This window comes from Ochotona curzoniae, unplaced genomic scaffold (genome assembly GCF_017591425.1).
Source record: "Ochotona curzoniae isolate NIBS_2020 unplaced genomic scaffold, NIBS_Ocur_1.0 contig_2294, whole genome shotgun sequence".
NCBI classification, from domain to species: Eukaryota; Metazoa; Chordata; class Mammalia; order Lagomorpha; family Ochotonidae; genus Ochotona; species Ochotona curzoniae.
This window is the reverse complement of record NW_024465405.1, coordinates 5,229,232-5,247,787: the sequence shown is the minus strand read 5'-3', so window position 1 is coordinate 5,247,787 and position 18,556 is coordinate 5,229,232. Positions and strand designations below refer to the sequence as shown.

At 60.1% G+C, this 18,556-nt stretch overlaps 1 protein-coding gene across 3 annotated transcripts; it reads right to left on the bottom strand.

Moving 5' to 3' along the window:
- Positions 1–7,135: 7,135 nt before the first annotated feature.
- Positions 7,136–18,556, bottom strand: ASB1 (ankyrin repeat and SOCS box containing 1). 3 transcript variants are annotated; one of them, XM_040972370.1, is made up of 5 exons: positions 18,385–18,556; positions 16,856–17,002; positions 15,289–15,591; positions 8,669–9,054; positions 7,136–7,693 (listed from the first exon to the last, which is right to left on the bottom strand). In XM_040972370.1, the coding sequence occupies exons 1-5, from the start codon at positions 18,423–18,425 to the stop codon at positions 7,566–7,568; spliced, it is 1,005 nt and encodes a 334-aa protein (XP_040828304.1). In that variant the 5' UTR covers positions 18,426–18,556; the 3' UTR covers positions 7,136–7,565. The 3 variants fall into 3 exon arrangements, with proteins under 3 accessions (XP_040828304.1, XP_040828303.1, XP_040828305.1); XM_040972369.1 differs by having other exon boundaries at positions 16,856–16,997; positions 18,392–18,556; XM_040972371.1 differs by lacking the exon at positions 15,289–15,591 and having other exon boundaries at positions 16,856–16,997; positions 18,392–18,556.

Below are 18,556 nucleotides of genomic sequence, written 5' to 3'. Positions count from 1 at the left end.
CCGTGCCCTCCGGGAGGGCGGGGCAAGCACCCAAACAACTCCAGCCCTGTGCCCCGGGTCCTGTGCACGTGAGCTGTAAGCACCCAAACAACTCCAGCCCTGTGCCCCGGGTCCTGTGCACGTGAGCTGTAAGCACCCAAACAACTCCAGCCCTGTGCCTTGTGGTCTCATCTCCTAGGGGGTAGTTTGTGGTCCAGCGACTCAGGCCACCTCCTGCAGCATCCCATAAGGGCACTGGTTCGAGTCCCAGCTGCTCCAGTTCTGATCCAGCCTGGGAAAGCATTATTTCGCTCACAACACCCCCAGAGCACAGCTGCCCCACTCATCCGTGCAGACTGAAAATATTCCAGGGAAAATCCGCATCCTCACTGGACACATGCAGGCTGTTCCCTTCACCCCCATCACATCCTCAACACCAGAGGACACAGCTGCTTTGCAAGCACTGGCTGTTGGCAGTAGAGGCTGAGCGCCTTGTGAGCAGGATGGAAGCTGGAGCACGCATGGTTCCTAGGATCAAGGCCCCACAGGCCCAAGGGGCCGGCTGCACGGCCACTGGCAGCCTCCGCTGCCGGCAGGCAAGCCGGTGCTCCACAGGGCAGGGTTGGAGCCGCTGTCTTAGCCGCCCAGCTCTGTGGCTGCACCAGGGGCTGTGGCAGCACTCACACAGTCAGGGCGTGGTGATGCTGAGCAGCGAACCAGGTCAGCCAGCACCTGCTGCTCACCTCACCAGTGATGGCGCCACCAAGCTCCTTGCCTAACTGCCCACGTGTCTCAGCAATCAGGAGCTGACCTGTTCTCCAACTTGCAGGTAAACACACCTCAGCCCAGGGAGGCTGTCCGGCCTCACACGTCAGGCAGCCAACGGCCGGGCCAGGACTGGAGCCTCTGAGTCCAGTCAGCATCTGCATCAAACCGCACACGGGCCTCGGCAAGGGAGGCAGCTGGGGCCTTACAGCTCCCTCAGGACTTCCCGGACAAGAGCCCTGCTGTGCTCCACGAGGCCAGCCCGCACCCTCCCTCGGGTCTCCAGGAGCTGAGCAGCCCTGCGGCAGCCTCCTCACCCCAGTCCTGACGCAGCACCGCGCTTCTCGACTGGGGCCTCAGGCCTCCTGCAGCAGCCTTGAGTTAACATCCCTGCCAGAGCCTGGCCTGACGGGCTGGTGGGACAGCAGGGCTGCCACTCAGCAGCGCTGCCACTCAGCAGCGCTGGGGAGACCCACTCCCCGGGGACATAAGCACGTCCTCTTCCTTAGCTGTCCCCCCGACCAGCCTGGAGAAGCGCACCTCCTCCAATTTCCTAAGAAAGGGTGCAAAAAACGTCCGTTTTTTAAGTCTCAAGTCTTTCAGCATGACTTTTTAAAAAATTATTTATTAGAAAGAGTTAACAGAGAGAGACAGAGAAAGAAACCTTGTAGCTGGTCCATTCCCCACTTGGTGACCGTGAGCAGGGCTGGGCCAGGCCTCGGGCACTCAGGCAATCGTCCACAGCTGTTGTCAGGTGCGTCTGCGAGCAGCCGGATTGCGTGTGCAGCATCAGAGCCCTAACAGAAGCCTACGCCGTGCGCACATGGGACCCCGGCTGCAGGTAGCGGGTTTAGCTGTGTACATGTACGCCAGCCCCTAGCATGACTTTTTAAAGACTTATTTTACTTGAAAGCCAGAATCACCCCCCGAAAAACAAACAAACAAACAAACAAAAAGTGTAAGAATGACAAAGTGAAGAATTACACTTCAAATGGCTACAACAGACAGAGCCGTGCCGGTCTGAAGCCAGGAGCCAGGGGCTTCTGCTGGGTCTCACACAGGTGCAGGGAACGGAGCTCTGGGGCAGCCTCGCCTGCCCTGCCAGGCCATTAGCAGGGAGCCGGGTCAGGAAGTGGAGCAGCCGGGACACGAACCACAGGCGAAGAATCTGCCCACTACACAACACCAGCCCCTAGCATGGCTTCCAATCCACCTAGGAAAACAACTTTTCTTCAGTGTCTGGGAATAAACACACACGTTCCTCAGTGTCACACCCTGACACTGCTCTCCAGAGGCCCGTGGCTTCCTGAGCTCCGGGGGCTCGCACACCAACACCTGACCCTCCGAATTCTGCAGTCACGGCCTGGGGTCCACTGCAGGATCTGGCCACGCAGGTGTGAGCAGCACCCAGTCTCACTCCCTCCCAGCAGGTTCGCCGGCCCAGGGAGGCTCCTGCCTCAGCGCGCTGTCACGGAGTGCGAGACATTGCGCTGGACCCAGGGTAGGATGTGAGGAGGAGTCTTCATGTCCCAAGCTTGGGGACAGCAGCGCCGCGACACTCAGGAGCCACTGCGCCAGCTGCCAACGTCGGGGGTGTTTAAGCTCTCACCCTCCAATCAGATTGAGAGCCATACAGGGCAAGCAAGGTTTCAAGCAGAAAGGGAGTTACCAGAGCCCGCAGTTACAGTTAACTGACTTACAGGAGGGGCCAGCTGCATGGTTCCACAGTCAGCTGGGAATGGTGCAGGAGGCAGCAGCGGGGCACACTTCTCCCGCCTCGGGAGGGGATGCAGGTAGGGCCAGGTGTAGACGACCGTCTGCTGCAGGCGAGCGGCGCCCCATGACAGCACATGTGCACAACGAGTCACTGGCCGTTCACGCACCACGCTGGTCCCCGAGGGCTGCAGGAGGCTCCCCCACCGGGGGGAGCAGGCTCTCAGCCAGTCCACTCCACAAGGCGCCCCCAGGAGCTCTCCACCACAACCCGATCCCCAGAGGTCCCCCTTCTCTCACAGCCGCGTTCTCTCAGGGGGTCCCCCTTTTCTGTTAGGGTTCCAAGTCAGTCCCCATTCATCTGGTGTTCAACATTGCATTGCCATTTCTAGTCATCTTGGTCGATCTGTTTTAAGAGAAACTCATCTTTTTAAAAAAAATTTTATTTGCTTGTTTATTGGAAAGGCAGATTTATAGAAAGAAGGAAAAACAGAGAGAAAGATCTTCTGTCCAATGATTCACTCCCCAAGCAACTGCAAAGGCCAGAGCTGAGCTGACCTGAAGCCAGGAGCCAAGAGCTTCTACCACTGCTCTCCCAGGCCACAGCAGGGAGCTGGATGGGAAGTGGAGCAGTTGGGACATGAACTGGTGCCCACAGGGGATCCTGGTGCTTGCAAGGTGAGGATTTAGCCACTGAGCCATGTGCCAGGCCTGAGAAACTCACCATTTTCACAGGTTTTCGTGAAGGGGGAATGACAGGCAGCACCCCCACTAGGCCAGGTGCGGCTACGGACTGAGATGGCCGCCCTCGGGCAGAGCCTGGACGGCGACCGGAGCTGCACAGCCCAGCCATGTCTGAGCGGCTGGACATGGGCGAGCAGGAGACGGGTGACCCAGCAGACACCAGACAGAACAGCCACTGCAAGATGCTCAGATGTCTTTATTCATTTCCCTCAAGCCAGTCACCCCAAACCTGCAACTCAACCCCTTACCCTCCGAACACCCAGCCTGACAGAGGGGCCAGAAACAGGAGCCAGCCCACAGACTCCATGCCCCACCACACATCAGCATGAAGGTGAGCCCACGCAGGGAAGCCCCACGTCTCACGGACTTACGGCTGTCAAGTACAACAGGTCACAGGCAGCAAAGCAGGGTGCCGTCCCGGGTGACCCATTCTCCCCGGCTGCGGGAGGAGCCCTGCCTTGGAGCCTCCATGGAGCTAGGCTCGCCCTGGGATGTGCACACCGAGACCACATGGCCAACACTCGTCCCACGGAGGCAAAGCATCCACAAGACTAAAGCATTTTCGGGAAATAAAGCATTTATTTAGGTTGCAACAGCATATCAAAAACGCCCACCACCTTCTGAAAGCTCTGAACCAAGCACAAGGTCATAGATGGGCACGGCCCCGGGGCTGAGGAAAAGAAGCTCACCGCCGAAGCAGGAGCGGGTGCGACAGGGGCCGGGCCTCCTGCTCTGCAGGGCATCCGCAGCAGGAGCAGTCCTGCCCACACAGGGGGGTCCTGTCTGCACTTACGTGCGTCCACACAACACCGGGCCACAAGACCTTGAAAGCCAAGCAGCGGGCATGGGGCAGAGCCGAGGCAGGTGCCGTCCTCTGCAGCCAGCCCTCCTCCTGTCGGTTACGCGGTCACAGTCCCTAGAGCTCCGTCCACACCTCCCCGGGCCTGAACTCCACAGGCGGCCTCTGCAGAGAGCCTGGGAAGGGACACGGACCACCCGCTCCCCGTGGATGCACGCAGGGCTTGGGGCGGGGAGAACAGGTCACGCAGAAATGAGGGCACGTGCCCACAACAGGCTCTCCCAAGGCCAGGCCCCTGAGGGTCAGGATGGGTGGCCGGGCAGGCAGCCCGTGTCAGCAGACCCACCGCCAGCGCCCACACCGACATCCAGGGCAGTCTCACCGAGAAGCTCACAGAGACTTCTGGCAAGTGTCCCTGAGGGGCCCCGGTGCCCAGCGAGTGCTCACACCCCTCACCCCCAGCTTCAAACCACACCCTAAAATCCCCTGGAGCCCGTGTGCACTCCAGTCAGACATGCAAATTTGATTTTCTAGGGACTGACAGAGAGCAGTCAACATTTTGTTTTACAACAAAGAGCATTTTCTAAAACAAAAACGTCGCCACTGCTTCTACCTTAACTAGAGAATTCCTTTTAGCATAAGAAGCAGGACACAGGCCCCTAAGAGAAGGCAGCCCTCACAGGTGACCACGCTGTCCTCAGAGCAGCAGGACAGGGAGGCCGCCCCGCCCTCCCAGCAGGTCACTGCTGCTGCAGGGAGCGACAGGAGTCACCACCTACAGGAAGCCCTCTCAGAGTCCACGTGTGTGCGCCCTTCCCACACGACCTCCTCGCCCTGTGGGAAATGCCCAGGTCCATCATTAGTGGAGTCTCCCGCCAGCCAGGGCCCGTCCCAGGCAGGCGGTGGGCAGGGGCAGGGGCGGCAGACGCGGGCCTGTGTGTCCAGTCCCAGATTGCAGCAAGCTCCTCCCTCTTGCAGACACTCATGGGCCAAGGGCTAACACCTTGTAAAGGGGCACTTGTCCCCCTAGCAGGATTCCCCAGGAGAGGACTAAGAGCTGCCCTTGCGCTTGAAGATGACCTCAGCAAGGCCACCCTGCAGCGCTGCCGGACGCCAGAGCAGAACGCCAACCAAGCAGTGCTGCCTCCAACCCTGCGACAAAGCCGAGGACGTGAAAAGTCACATGAAAACAGCTGGGAATATGAAAAGCCCCAGAGCTAGGAGTCAGAAGGTCCATACCAGCCCACCTGGCCTTCGGTGCCCCAAGGTGGGGCTGCCCAGGGCCAGCAGCTGCCGGGCTGGGCCAGGAAGCCCCGGGCTCACCCCTGCTGGCCCTTCAAGGCCCCGGTCTGGGGAGCAGCCTGCTCCAAGCAGGCAGTGTCTTTCTGCTCCACGGACCTAGGTCCCACAGGTCCGTGCTCACAGTGGGACCAACACAGAGAAGGGGGACTGGAGCCCAGTGAAAGTCCCTCTAAGTCCTTAGGAACGGCCTTCCCACCTGCCTGCACAGCTCTTACAGCAACCTGGGGCGCCAGGAAGCTTCCAAGGACAGTCTGATTGTCAGCACACATCCGTGTCACTGGCATCTCCAGGAGGCAGCTGACCACGCCCTCTGCGCATGAGGACCAGGTGCCTCCCACCCAGGAATGGCCTGAGGGAGCCCAGCTCCGGCCCGCTGTCCCTCTGTACAGGTCACCTCCCACCCTGTCCCTGACACAGGTCGCCTCCCAGCCAGACCTGGAAGAGGACACACCCATTCATTCCTCCACGGAGATCCTGGGGATGTGGCTAGACCTCAGAGAGGCAAGCCCTGCACATAGCAGGGGCAGGACACCCATCCCGCTGTGCCCTGGCCTGGCTTCTGTACAGTGCCCACCATGCCGGGCTCTCAGGCTCCTGTCTTGGCAGCATTCACAGGTGCCACTTCCCAGAAAGAAAGAAAGCTGGGGCTGGGGGAGCCAGTTCCCAGGGCATGCAGGAACACCAGTTCACGGGGAGGACTGGCTGCTCCTGCCTGACAGAAGGGCAGCAACTCCGAGTTAGGAAAAACCAAGCAGGAGGCCACAGCACAGCTCAGCGGGCCTCCAGGCTGTGAGCCGCCCGCTGGCCTCCTGGGACAAGCATCCTGACCCAGTTCCCATAGCAGGGAGCACCTGCACGACCATCTGCCCCAGCCCCACCTGTGCCTGGCCCTTTCTGTCCCCCTCCGAGTGCCACAAAGAACACAGCCAGCCCCGGTGGGGCCCAAGGCCCTGAAGTCCTGCAGGGAGAAGTCTGTTGACTTCAATGCAGCCCCCAGCTCCCCACGGAAGCAAAAAGCAGCCCACATTCAGGCCTCAGGGAGCTGGGCCCCCCAAGACAAGGACCACAGCTCGCCACAGGCCACCACTTCCACTGCACATGTGCACACGGGTCTAGCCAAAAGCCCACCCATGATGCAGCAGGAAGGGACGCCATTCCATCCCCAAGCCACACAGTTTAACATGCAGACTCTCCCTGCGTGGTCAGCTGAAATGCCGCCTGGCACTAACAGTCAGTAGGACGGTGCAGACTGGAGCTGACCTGCAGCCTGCTCCTTCCTAAACAAAGCACACCCAGCACTGTGGCTCCGTCTCAGCGGGACTCTGCCAGAAGGCAGCAACCGCGGCTCACCTACCCATGGCCCCACACTGGCTGTGCAGCTGTAGTCAACAGGGGCCAACGACGCCTGCGAGAGGCCCTGGTCACCTCTCTAGCCACCCACGCTCCCAGATTCTAAGAGCAGTTACTGAGACACTTTGGCTCAAAAGGATAAAGAATGATCCGCCAACCTCCAGACATGTGGCCCCTGGAGAGCCACCTGCACCTGTCCCTCCCCGGGCACCTGTGGCTCTCCCGCCATCAGAACTGGCAGTGAATGCTGTTGGAACAGTCTAAACACGGGCAGTCAGCTACCGCCAAGCACCATCCGGAAGCGCCCAACACCTGCAGCCAGGCCCCCCGAGACCCGGGACACCCCACCACGGAGAGCCCGTTCGCCAGGCCCCCCCCACCCCCCAGGACACCCCCCCACACAGTGAGCACTGAGTATATGCAGGAAACGCCGCGGGCACTCGACACCGTCAAGTAAACGTCCAGCACTCCAAGAACTCTGTCGCTTCATCACAGCACTTTCTTTTTAACCAGCACTTCCTTTTCCCTTAGATATCCGAAGGCTTTAATCAAACAACAGAACTAAGAGGCGTAAATAATAGAAGCGCGTCTGGCCAGTGCTGGGCGTCCTCCCTCGTGGGGACACCAGCAGAACCCTGCTGCGGCCCACACCGCTCACACTGCATGGTCCCTGGAGAATCCAACTTGAGATGCCTAGGTCAGTCAAGACCAGGTGTGGAAGAGCTTCCTGGCCAATAGACCCAAAGACGCACGAGGACCCGAGCACCGGGGCAGGATCCAACCGGCAGGAGGCGGGCCCGTTCTCCGCCTGCAACCCGATGGGAAGCTCAGCAGCACAGGACACGGTGCACGGGGTGAGGGTCCACGTCCACGGCAGACCGCGGCTCACTGCACGCAGCCGCTGCCCGCGAACTCACTCATAGAGCAGAAACTTCTTGATGGGGTCAGGCAGAGGCAGCAGGGGGATCAGGTGGAGCCGGTGCTTGCCGAGAGCTCTCCTCACCGCCACGCGGCACAAGCTCAGCAGGGCCCTGGGAGCACCTGGAGAGGGCAGGGGGAAGGCAGATACAGGACGGAGGGTGAGCTCCAGCTCGCACTAAAGCCCAGAGCCCGCTGGGACCAACAGTGAGCCTGCGCCGATCCCCCGCCGAGACCCAGAGTAGGCACCCACGGGAAGGTGCTGCCACACTCCACCCACCTCTACCCACCAGGACGGCAACCCGGCCTCGCCCCCTCTGTGTGAAGGGTTGATCACCCCAGCCTGGCAGCACCAAAGGGGGCCGGCTGATGATTCCGCTTTGGGCCCAGAGACCTCCCCAAGTCTCTGGTGGCTGCAGGAATTCTGTGGACAGTTAGTTCTGTCAGCCAACAACCAAGGATGGTTAAACACGAGCAAGACTGAACAACCTAGTCTAGGACATCCGACACAGCAGATGCAAAATCCTGCAAGGGGAGGTTACTGGATGCTAAAACCCAGGCAGGAGCATGGGCACCGGGACACAGCAGGCCAGCTTCTGGATCCCAGCACAGGTCAGTTCCAAACTCTGCCCAGGGACTCATTCCATCCTCCACAAAAGCCTTCTTCACAAAGAAGCCAACCACAGACTTGGTCTAAAAGGGCGTCAGACCTGTCCATGCTGCACAGGCAGGGTGACCTGTCCGTGCCCCACAGGCAGGGTGACCTGTCCCATGCTCCACAGGCAGGGTGACCTGTCCGTGCCCCACAGGCAGGGTATGTGAACAGCACTGCAGAAAGGGAGGGACCACAACCCAGGACCTGCACAGGGTGGGCACACCTGCCACTCTGCAGGCTCTAAGCGCAGAGCTCCGTGTGCCGTACAGCTCACAGACTTCCAGGGAGCCTGCTTGGTACCCGGAAAGAGAGTACCCCAATGACCATCTGGAAACCCGCTACTCCTTCCGCAGATTCTGGCCCAGTGCTGGCCTTACCAATCAGTGAGTGCAGCCCGCGAGCTGGAGGGTTGAAGGAGGAAGGGAGGGGCTCAGGGCACTCACTTCTGGCCTCTCTGAAGACCTGCAAGGCCTCGGGGTCCACCTTCCTCCTGCTTCTCGCCTCTGGGCCCAAGGGCTCCCACTTCACCAGGTTCAGGTTGGCCCCGAACTCCACTAGCAGGCTCACGAAGGCCGCCTCACAGCCGTGGCGCAGGACGGCGTCCATGACACACCCGGGGGAGCCCCTGTAGAATTCCTGGGTGTTGACGGGCCCATTGCAGTTGAAGTCGGGGTTGGCCCCAGCCTGCAGGAGCAGCTTGAAACACTGGAGGTTGTGGTAGGCTGCGCTGATGTAGAGGGGACAGACCACGAGGGAGGTGAGGCGCCGGGAGAAGGAGGGCCGCGTGTCAGCGGTCAGGTGGTGGTTGATGTCCACGTCGGCCCCGTACCTGCGGGGAAAGAGGGAGTCACAGGACTGAGCTCTGTGCACAGACCCACAGCTCCCCTGCAGGGATGGGGGAGCCCCTGGGGCCTCTGGAGCACAGGGAGAGCGGGCAGCAGGGATCCGCCAGCCACGGGGTGAAACGACGCAGGGACAAACCCAGCGCACTGAGAACAACGCTCTGCATTCTGCCACGTTCCCATCCACTGCAGTGTGCCATGCAGGTACGTAAACCAGAACCCCAGACAGAGCTGTGTGACCACAACATTCATCTGAAGGTTAACCACAGCAGAAAGCAGAGCAGCAGGAGACAGTGAAAGAAGGCAGGAGGACTCCATGTGACAGTGCGGGAGCAGGGGAGACGGGACCGGCTGAGCACCCAATGCCCGCAACACGGGAACGCCACCCGGCTGTGAAGGAAGGCTGACAAGGAGGGAGGTGAAGGCAGACAGTGTCCCACAGGGGTCCAGGAAGAGGCACAGCAGTGAGAGAGAGAGAGAAAATGTGAGAGAGAGTGTGTGAGTGTGTGTGAGAGAGAGAGTGTGAGTGTGTGTGAGAGAGAGAGTGTGAGTGTGTGAGAGAGAGAGTGTGTGTGTGTGTGAGAGAGAGAGTGTGAGTGTGTGTGAGAGAGTGTGTGAGAGAGAGTGTGAGTGTGTGAGAGAGAGAGTGTGTGTGGAGAGAGGTGTGAGTGTGTGAGAGAGAGAGTGTGTGTGTGTGTGAGAGAGAGTGTGAGTGTGTGTGAGAGAGAGAGTGTGTGTGAGAGAGAGAGTGTGAGTGTGTGAGAGAGAGAGTGTGTGAGTGTGTGTGAGAGAGAGAGTGTGAGTGTGTGTGAGAGAGAGAGTGTGAGTGTGTGAGAGAGAGAGTGTGTGAGTGTGTGTGAGAGAGAGAGTGTGAGTGTGTGTGAGAGAGAGAGTGTGTGTGAGAGAGAGAGTGTGAGTGTGTGAGAGAGAGAGTGTGTGAGTGTGTGTGAGAGAGAGTGTGTGAGTGTGTGTGAGAGAGAGAGTGTGAGTGTGTGTGAGAGAGAGAGTGTGTGTGAGAGAGAGAGTGTGAGTGTGTGTGAGAGAGAGAGTGTACAGTCATAGATTCACTTTTTTTAAAAAAGATTTTTAAATTTTTATTGGAAAGTCAGACATACAGAGAGGAAGATCTTCCATCCGATGACTCACTCCCCAAGTGGCCATAATGGCTGGAGCTCAACCAATCCGAACCAGGAGCCAGGAGGTTCTTCCGGTCTCCCATGTGGGTGCAGGGTCCCAAGGCTTTGCGCCGTCCTTGACTGCTTTCCCAGGCCACAGCAGGGAGCTGGATGGGAAGCAGGGCCTCCAAGATTAAAATGGACACCCATACGGGATGCCGGCAAGGACTTTAACCATTAGGCTACCATGCCGGGCCCAGATTTGCTCATCTTTAACAATGGAGAGAGATAGAATAGAACGAGGGAGATGGGGTAGAACCTAGACCTTTTTTTCATGATCTTGCCTATTAGATTATATATATAACATTATTATATATATAATATGTTTTACATTTCCACAATGTAAAACATAATTAAGTCAAAAAGCAGTTCCTAAAAACTGAAAGCAAAAAAACAACCAGTGAGCACAGGTGCAGCCAGCTAGCATCGCCACATCCGGTCAGCCCCCGGAAGCTCCTCGTCCCAGCAGGTTCACCCAGAGGGGCCTGGCACAGGAGGCAACTGCCAGCAGGGTCATCACACAGCCCTGCCAGGGGGTCAGGTCCTCCCAGGGACAGCCAGGGTGGGAGTCCAGAAGTCTCGACGGGGCAAAGGCAAGAGCCAGCTGACCGGGAAATGTCCCTCCCCACAGCCAATGCATGGGCAGAGCTTGTCCCTGCCTGTCACTGCCTTCAGAGACCCGCAACCAGACAGGCCCACGGCAAACTCCCAACCATCATTACCTGCCACAGGGGCACCCCAAGGCCGGCTGCCGGGCGGGGAGTCGCGAGGTGGGTCACAGCCCAGCAGGGGACAGGCTCTGGGGGCTTGGCAACAGCCAGGGGCTGGAATCACCCATGAACCTATTCTAAGGACAGAGCTCCAGGCTTCGCTCACTGCAAAGGAGTAAGAGAAAGACACACCCAGGAGCCTACACAAACGTGTGACAAGTGTGAAATGAAGAGGCCAGGCCTGTGGCACAGCGGGCTAACCTGGTATTTGGGACGCTGCTTCAGATCCCGGCTGCTCCACTTCCAACCCACTCCCTCGAATGCACCTGGGAAAGCAATGGAGGGCAACTCAAGTGTGAGGGTCCCTGCACCCACAGGGGGACCCAGAGTAAGTGCCCGGCTCCAGCTAAGCCTGTCCTGGCTGTGGCCATCTGGTGAGTTGAACCAGTGGATGGAAGACATCTCTCCCCCGAATCTCTAACCCTGCCTACCTTCTGAATAAATAAATCAAGCTTCTTTTAAAAGGTGCCAAGAACAGGATCCACTCATGCCTGCAGAGTCCCTTTCCACAGCAGGCTCCCTAGCCATAGGAGAGCAGACACCTCACGGAGCACACACCTTGCACTTGGCCGAGAGGTCAGCAGGCAACCTGAGCCGAGGCACCTAGAAGGCCGCCTGGCCCTAGCCAATGTCACACAGCCAGCACCTGATTTCTGCAGTGCCCACAAGCCCCCAAAGAGGCCCGTGCCACCCTCTAAGTGCCAACAGCAAGCAGCTCCCTGCGCAGCGCTGACGACGGGCCCTACGGGCAGTGACAGGGCACCTCCACCTGCTTCCACCACAGCCTCCTGTCCCCAATCCTCATCCTTGGGGTGCAGCCCTGCCGCCTCCAGGCTGGGCCGCCAGAGGCACACTGCCAGCAGCGCACTGCCAGCAAGGCGTCCCCACCTCCCAGCCTCCTTGGGTGACAGGGACAACATGCAAGAACACGAGAAGCCACTCGGCAACTGACCTTCCCCCACACAACTGATCATCATGAGATCACAGGCCCGCACGTGGCCTTCCTCCTCCTCACGCACAGGCAGTCCGTCCCCTGGGCAAAGGGACAGTCCAGCAGCAGCAGGGCAGGGGGCCTTCACACACTCACGCAAACACGCCGCGTGCGGCCCAGTTCATTTCAACCCTGAGCGCTCTCCAAACTCCCCTGCTGCTGTTAACAGTGCTGCAAGGAACTCTGGGACAGTTCAAAACTTCATCTTGGGCCCGGCGGCGTGGTCTAGTCCTAAAGTCCTCACCTTGAACGTGCCAGGATCCCATATGGGCGCTGGTTCTAATCCCGGCAGGGTCCAAGGCTTTGGGACCCTGCACCCGCGTGGGAGACCCAGAGGAAGTTCCCGGCTTCGGATCGGCGCAAGCACCAGCCGTTGCGCTCACTTGGGGAGTGAATCATCGGACAGAAGATCTTCCTTTCTATTTCTCCTCCTCTCTGTATATCTGACTTTGTAATAAAAATAAATAAATCTTTAAAAAAGAAATTCATCTAACTTCTGCAGACACAAACTCCACCACTTACTCCGCTCTCAGCCTCGGAAATACCCACCAAGGAAACTGACAACAAAACTGAGCAGCAAAAACTGTGGGGAGGGGGCAGGGGCGGGGAGGTGGGAGGAGCCGGCGGAGGTGGGAGGAGCTGGCCAGAGGTGGGAGGAGCCGGCCAGAGGTGGGAGGAGCCGGCCGGAGGTGGGAGGAGCCGGTGACAGCCTAGTAGACAGTACTCTATGTTCATAACAACCTCGTCGGCCACTCTGCCTCCCCGGAGTTGAGCACAGTAACCACAGCCACAGAGCGATGGAGAGACAGCACCTGTCGCCATGGCAACGTGCGGTGCTCTTAGCAATGTCAGGCCTGCAGGCCCACAGAGCAGCAGTGCCTGCGAGCTGGCCCCAAGGCCCATGGGGACTCGGGCAGCCCAGAGGGGGGCTCTAGGACCAATCCTGCTCAAGCAACCCTGAGTCCATGACATACTCTCTGCAGAACACAGAAGTGTCTCAGTGGCCAGGCTGCACAGCCTCAGCACCTGCCAGGCCTAGCTTCCCAGCGCTGCGGCTCCCTCAGCGGATGCAGGCGCCACTCCCTGCAGGATCCTCTGCTGGGGGCTGTGTGTTCCAGGGACCCCCCGAGCAGGCGAAGGCAGCACCCTCCGAGCAGCCCTGGAGCAGCACCCGCCACATCCTGCTCGCCACAAGTCCCTGCACTGTGAACGGCTCCTCAGCTACACCACCCGACGGCGTGGCTTCCAGAGTCAGGGACAAGAGAAGGCACACCAAACAGCAAAGGGGGACACATCTGGCTCAAACAAAATACGGAAATAAATGTAACACTGGCATGATTCAAATAAGGCTCATGAGCTCACTAAAATAATAGAAGGGGAAAGAAAACAGATCATGGACCAAGATACCAAATATGCCTACAGCAAATAACTAAGAAATACAAAGATAGCGGAAATAGTATCTGCTGGCAGTAACTGTAATTGCAAGAAAAAAAAGGAATCCAGGCAGACAGCACACAGAACTCTAACAGCCCAAAGGTGCAAACTACTGAACGGCACTGTAACAATGAGCCTGCATGACACAGAGCCCCGCTCTGCCAACGGGCACAGCCGTGCGTGAGCCCCGCTCTGCCAATGGGCACGGCCATGCGTGAGCCCCGCTCTGCCAACGGGCACAGCCATGCGTGAGCCTCGCTCTGCCAACGGGCACGGCCGCGTGTGTGTGCCTTGCTCTGCCAACGGGCAAAGCCGTGCGTGAGCCCCGCTCTGCCAACGGGCACAGCCATGTGCGAGCCCCTCTCTGCCAACGGGCACAGCCGCGTGTGTGTGCCTTGCTCTGCCAACGGGCACAGCCGTGCATGAGCCCCGCTCTGCCAACGGGCACAGCCATGCGTGAGCCCCTCTCTGCCAACGGGCACAGCCGCGTGTGTGAGCCCCGCTCTGCCAACGGGCACAGCCGTGCGTGAGCCTCGCTCTGCCGATGGGCACAGCCGCGTGTGTGAGCCTCGCTTTGCCAACGGGCACAGCCGTGCATGAGCCTCGCTCTGCCAACGGGCACAGCCATGCGTGAGCCCCTCTCTGCCGACAGACACAGCCGCGTGCCTGAGCTCTGCTTCAAGGCCTTCAAAGCAACAATTATGCAAAATATGTTGCTGAAGACAGACAAGTGAGACAGAGGGCGCTGCAGAGGCAACACCAGACACACCATCACAGACCCCACCCCTGGAGGTGACAACAGCACGGTGTGGCTGCCCCCTTCCCCTCCTCTTCCTCACCATTAACCAACAAAGCCCCAAAATGAATAAATAATAAAACTAGCACTTCATAAATGCCTTTAAAACTTTCTGCTGGGACTGACGCCATGGCCTGTAGGTTAAGCCTCTCTTTGCCTGGGTGCCAACAACCCATCTGGAGCTCCACTTCTGATCCAGCTCCCCGCTAACGTACCTGGGAAGGCAGTGGGAGACAGCCCAAGTCCTGGGCCCCTGCACCCACATGGGAGACCCAAGAAAAGCTCCAGGCTCCCGTGCTCAGAGCGCACAGCTCAGCACTGCAGCCATCTGGGGAACGCACCAATGAGTGCAAGATCTCCGTCTGCCCCTCTCTCTGCAAATGCGCCTTTCAAATAAAAACACACCGTTTTAAAAGTCTTTCTCCTCCATAACTCTAACAAAGAAGAAGAGATGAACCTCAATCATGCTTACTAAGGAAAAAGCTAAGAGGATATGAAATCTTAAATGTTCACATCATTAATCTAAAAAAAAAATGTTCTGGACCCAATGCAATAGCTCAGTGGCTAAATCTGCACCTTGTACATGCCAGGATCCCGACAGAGTTCCGACTGTGTCCCGGCTGCTCGGTTCCCATCCAGCTCCCTGCCTGTGGCCTGGGAAAGCAGTCGAGGACGGCCCAAAGTCCGGGACCCTGCACCCGCGTGGGAGACCGGGAAGAAGCTCCTGGCTCAGCTCCAGCCATGACGGCCACCTGGGGAGTGAATCAGCAGACGGAAGATCTTCCTCTCTGCATCTCCTTCTCTCTGTAAATTTGACTTTCCAATAAAAATAAATCTTTAAAAAAATTTTAATGAGAACAGAATAAGGACAACAACAGATTAAATTCTTAAAGGTGAAAAGAAATAAGTAATTCTTTAAAAACACTAGCAAAGCAGACAGCCCTGTAAGCCTTGCAGTGCTAGAGGAGAAAGCAAACAGCACACAGGAACGCGGGAGCCTGCAGGCCCAGGGTGTGCCCAGCGGTGTCCAGCCCAGGCGGGGGGCAGGCACTGACCTGATGAGGGCCTGCAGAATGTCGGCCCGCCCCACTCGGGAAGCATGGTAGACGGGTGTGCTGCGATGGTGTCGGCTTCCGTTGGGGTCAGCGCCCGCTTCCAGGAGGATCTGGGCACTTTCCAGGTGCCCGTTCACCACAGCCACATACAGGGCCGTCTGTCCCTTCACGTCCACCAGGTCCACCTCGGCGCCCTTGCGGATGAGGAAGTCCACACAGTTCCCATGGCCCGCGGTGGCGGCGATCCGCAGCGGCGTGCAGGGCAGCCAGCCACAGCACCAGACGGACTTCTCATTGATACGACTGCAGGAAACACAGCCGTAGGCAGCTGGTGAGCGGGTGCTCTGGGCCTCGCTCAACACCACACCCACAGGCCCGGGAGCAGGCATCTGCACCCAGGGGCGGCCCTCAGGTCTGAGGCACCCCACCTCATCTGCCTTCAGACAAGCCCACTCGTGAAATGTGGGTATCCCAGCTCACCCAGGCACCTCACTGCAGGGCATGGGCGTCCCAGCTCACCCAACACCACACTGCAGGGCACGGGCGTCCCAGCTCACCCAGGCACCTCACTGCAGGGCACGGGCATCCCAGCTCACCCCGCACCTCACTGCAGGGCACGGGCGTCCCAGCTCACCCAACACCACACTGCAGGGCACGGGCGTCCCAGCTCACCCAGGCACCTCACTGCAGGGCACGGGCATCCCAGCTCACCCAACACCACACTGCAGGGCACGGGCGTCCCAGCTCACCCAGGCACCTCACTGCAGGGCACGGCGTCCAGCTCACCCAGGCACCTCACTGCAGGGCACGGGCGTCCCAGCTCACCCAGGCACCTCACTGCAGGGCACGGGCGTCCCAGCTCACCCAGGCACCTCACTGCAGGGGACGGGCATCCCAGCTAAGCCTAAACATGTGCACTGCAAAACCCTCTGAGCAGGTTTTGTTGGACACCAGTACCTGCTCTGACACGCGCTGAGGCACTTGAAGGAGAAGCAGAGAGAAGCCCCACTACACTTATTAGGGGCCTTCTGGGGACAATCCACAACACACGGGCACAGCAGCCCTCTGCCCGGACATGGAGGCACTTCCTCATGAGGTACTGCCACCCCCAACCTAAAGGGAAAGCACCCACAGACAAGAGCAGGGAGCTTGTGGGGACCAGCCTCAGGCCCACAGGACCCCAACACCACCAGAGAAGCAGCCCAGAGCTCCCCAGGGGCCTGCGGGGAGTGTGCCAGGGGCAGGACTGGCAGGATCAGACCAGGAGACTGTGGCCAACAAGAGGAGCACCACCGATCCCAGGGCCACAGGACAGCTGGCCTGCACCAGACCCAAGCAACGGTGGGAGACAGAGGTGGGTGGACAGAACCATGTGGGACAAGGCCAAAGGAGATGGCAAAGGGCAGACCAGAGCAGAGGCTGTCAGTGCACACTCCAGAGATGAGGAGTCGTAAGTCGCCAGGCCACAGAGGTCAACCACAGAGGCCTGCCCACAGTCCCTGCCCGCCCACAGCCCCTGCTGCCCACCAGGAGCCCCTGGCATTCCCTCAGCCCCCTGCCTGCTCACCTGCGGTAGCTCTCCTCCTGCAGCAGGCTCCTGAGGGTCGGCAGGTCACCCACGTAGGCCGCGTCGTGGAGCCGCGTGTCCTCACAGTGCTCCAGCGGATGGTCACAGAACTGTTCCCGGAGCCACTCCTTCAGATTAGGACCTGCACTGGAGAGGCGCCACTGTCGGCTGGGGGACACGAGCCCGGGAGCCCCCCTCACTCGGCGCCTGGACACCCAACTCCACAAGAAGGGCAGAAAGCTGCCCACATGAAACCACACATTCTTGCCCCACACCCAAGAACACTAAAGGCCGGCGTGGATGGGGTTCAGGGAGCCAGGACTGCGGAGAGGCGCACCAGGGCGTCCCGGATTAAACGCCCGCAAACTGAACAAACGCGCAGGGTCACTCTCCTCCAGGGACCGGGAAGACAGGGGAAGACGGGGGAAGACGAGGGAAGACGGGGGAAGACGGGGGAAGACGGGGGCAGACGGGGAAGACGGGGGCAGACGGGGGCAGACGGGGGCAGACGGGGGCAGACGGGGGCAGACGGGGGCATGCTCAGCCCACCCACCGCAGCCCTGCGGGGTCACTCCCACGCCGCTGCAGGGCCGGCCACATCCACGGCACGGAGGGCACCCAGCACAGGAAAGGCCAACGTACCCGGACTGACAGACACCCGGTGCCGGCCTGCAAATAATGAGGCCCCGAAGCAGTGGCCAGACGACCACACAGCTGGGGGAGGAGACCCAAGCCCAGGACGGCCAGAGCCTCACCAAGCTCTCGGAGCTCTGCTGGGAGGTGTGGACACCAAAGCCTACTTGGAAACATCAGTAAGGGAGAGCTGTACTTTCCGCACAAGTAATGGGAGAAGCGGCCTTGGGCGCTGGGCGCTGGGCGCTGGGCGCTGGGCGCTGGGGCAGTGAAGCAGGCGGTGCAAGGTCTGTCTGTGAATCAGCGTGGGTGGACAGCATACTGGGCAAGCGGCACCTCCCCGGACACGGAGGCCCCGTCCATCCAACACCCGCACCGCAGGACACACCCCGCAGGCCTAGCACTCAGACACAGGGGCCCCAGGCTGGCAGGCTGGCATGGCGAGGAGGGCTCCCGGGGAGGCACCCCTTCCCAGCAGCCCTCGGGGGTTACCCCAGCTGTAATTACTGTCGTGGAAAAGCTTCAGCTCCAGGACCCCACACTGCTCTCTCTGAGCCACAACACGAGCACCCTATGTGTACCTGGGGACCTGCGGGCACCCTGAGGTGTACCTGGGCACCTGCCGTCCAGCGCTCAGGGCCCGGGCAGCACGTGGCCGGCAAAGACCCTGGCGAGGCGCTGCCCGCCCTTCTCCCCGGGCCCCCTCAGTCCCTCCCGCTGTCCCTCTTGCTCAGCAGCAGGGATCAGCGCCCTGGGAGAGGCGGCGTCCCAAGACGCTCGGAGCAGCAGGTGCACCACCCCCGCACCCCGGGCCTGCTGGAGGCCCGGCAGCTCCCCGGGACGACCCCCGCCCCGCTGCCCAGCTGGGGTCCCCGCGGGCTGAGGGGGCGGCGCACACGTTACCTGCAGGCCCGGGGCGGCTGCCGCCCTCAGCCATGGCGGCTTCGCCCCGACCCTCGAGCCGGACCCTTGCAGCCGGCGCACACTTCCGGCGCCGCGGGAAGACGGACAGCCCCGGGGCACGGCTTCCGGCGCCGCTCGACCCCGCAACGACCCGGCGGCGGCGTC

Bases quoted from the DNA above. Each gene is read 5' to 3' on its own strand.
- ASB1 (XM_040972370.1), bottom strand. From the start codon at position 18,425: ATGGCTGAGGGCGGCAGCCGCCCCGGGCCTGCAGGTAACGT. The intron at 15,592-16,855 runs GTGAGCAGGCAG...TGTTTCCTGCAG, and splicing joins CAGGAGGAGAGCTACCGCAG to TCGTATCAATGAGAAGTCCG. The intron at 7,694-8,668 runs GTGAGTGCCCTG...TGCCCTCTCCAG, and splicing joins GGTCTTCAGAGAGGCCAGAA to GTGCTCCCAGGGCCCTGCTG.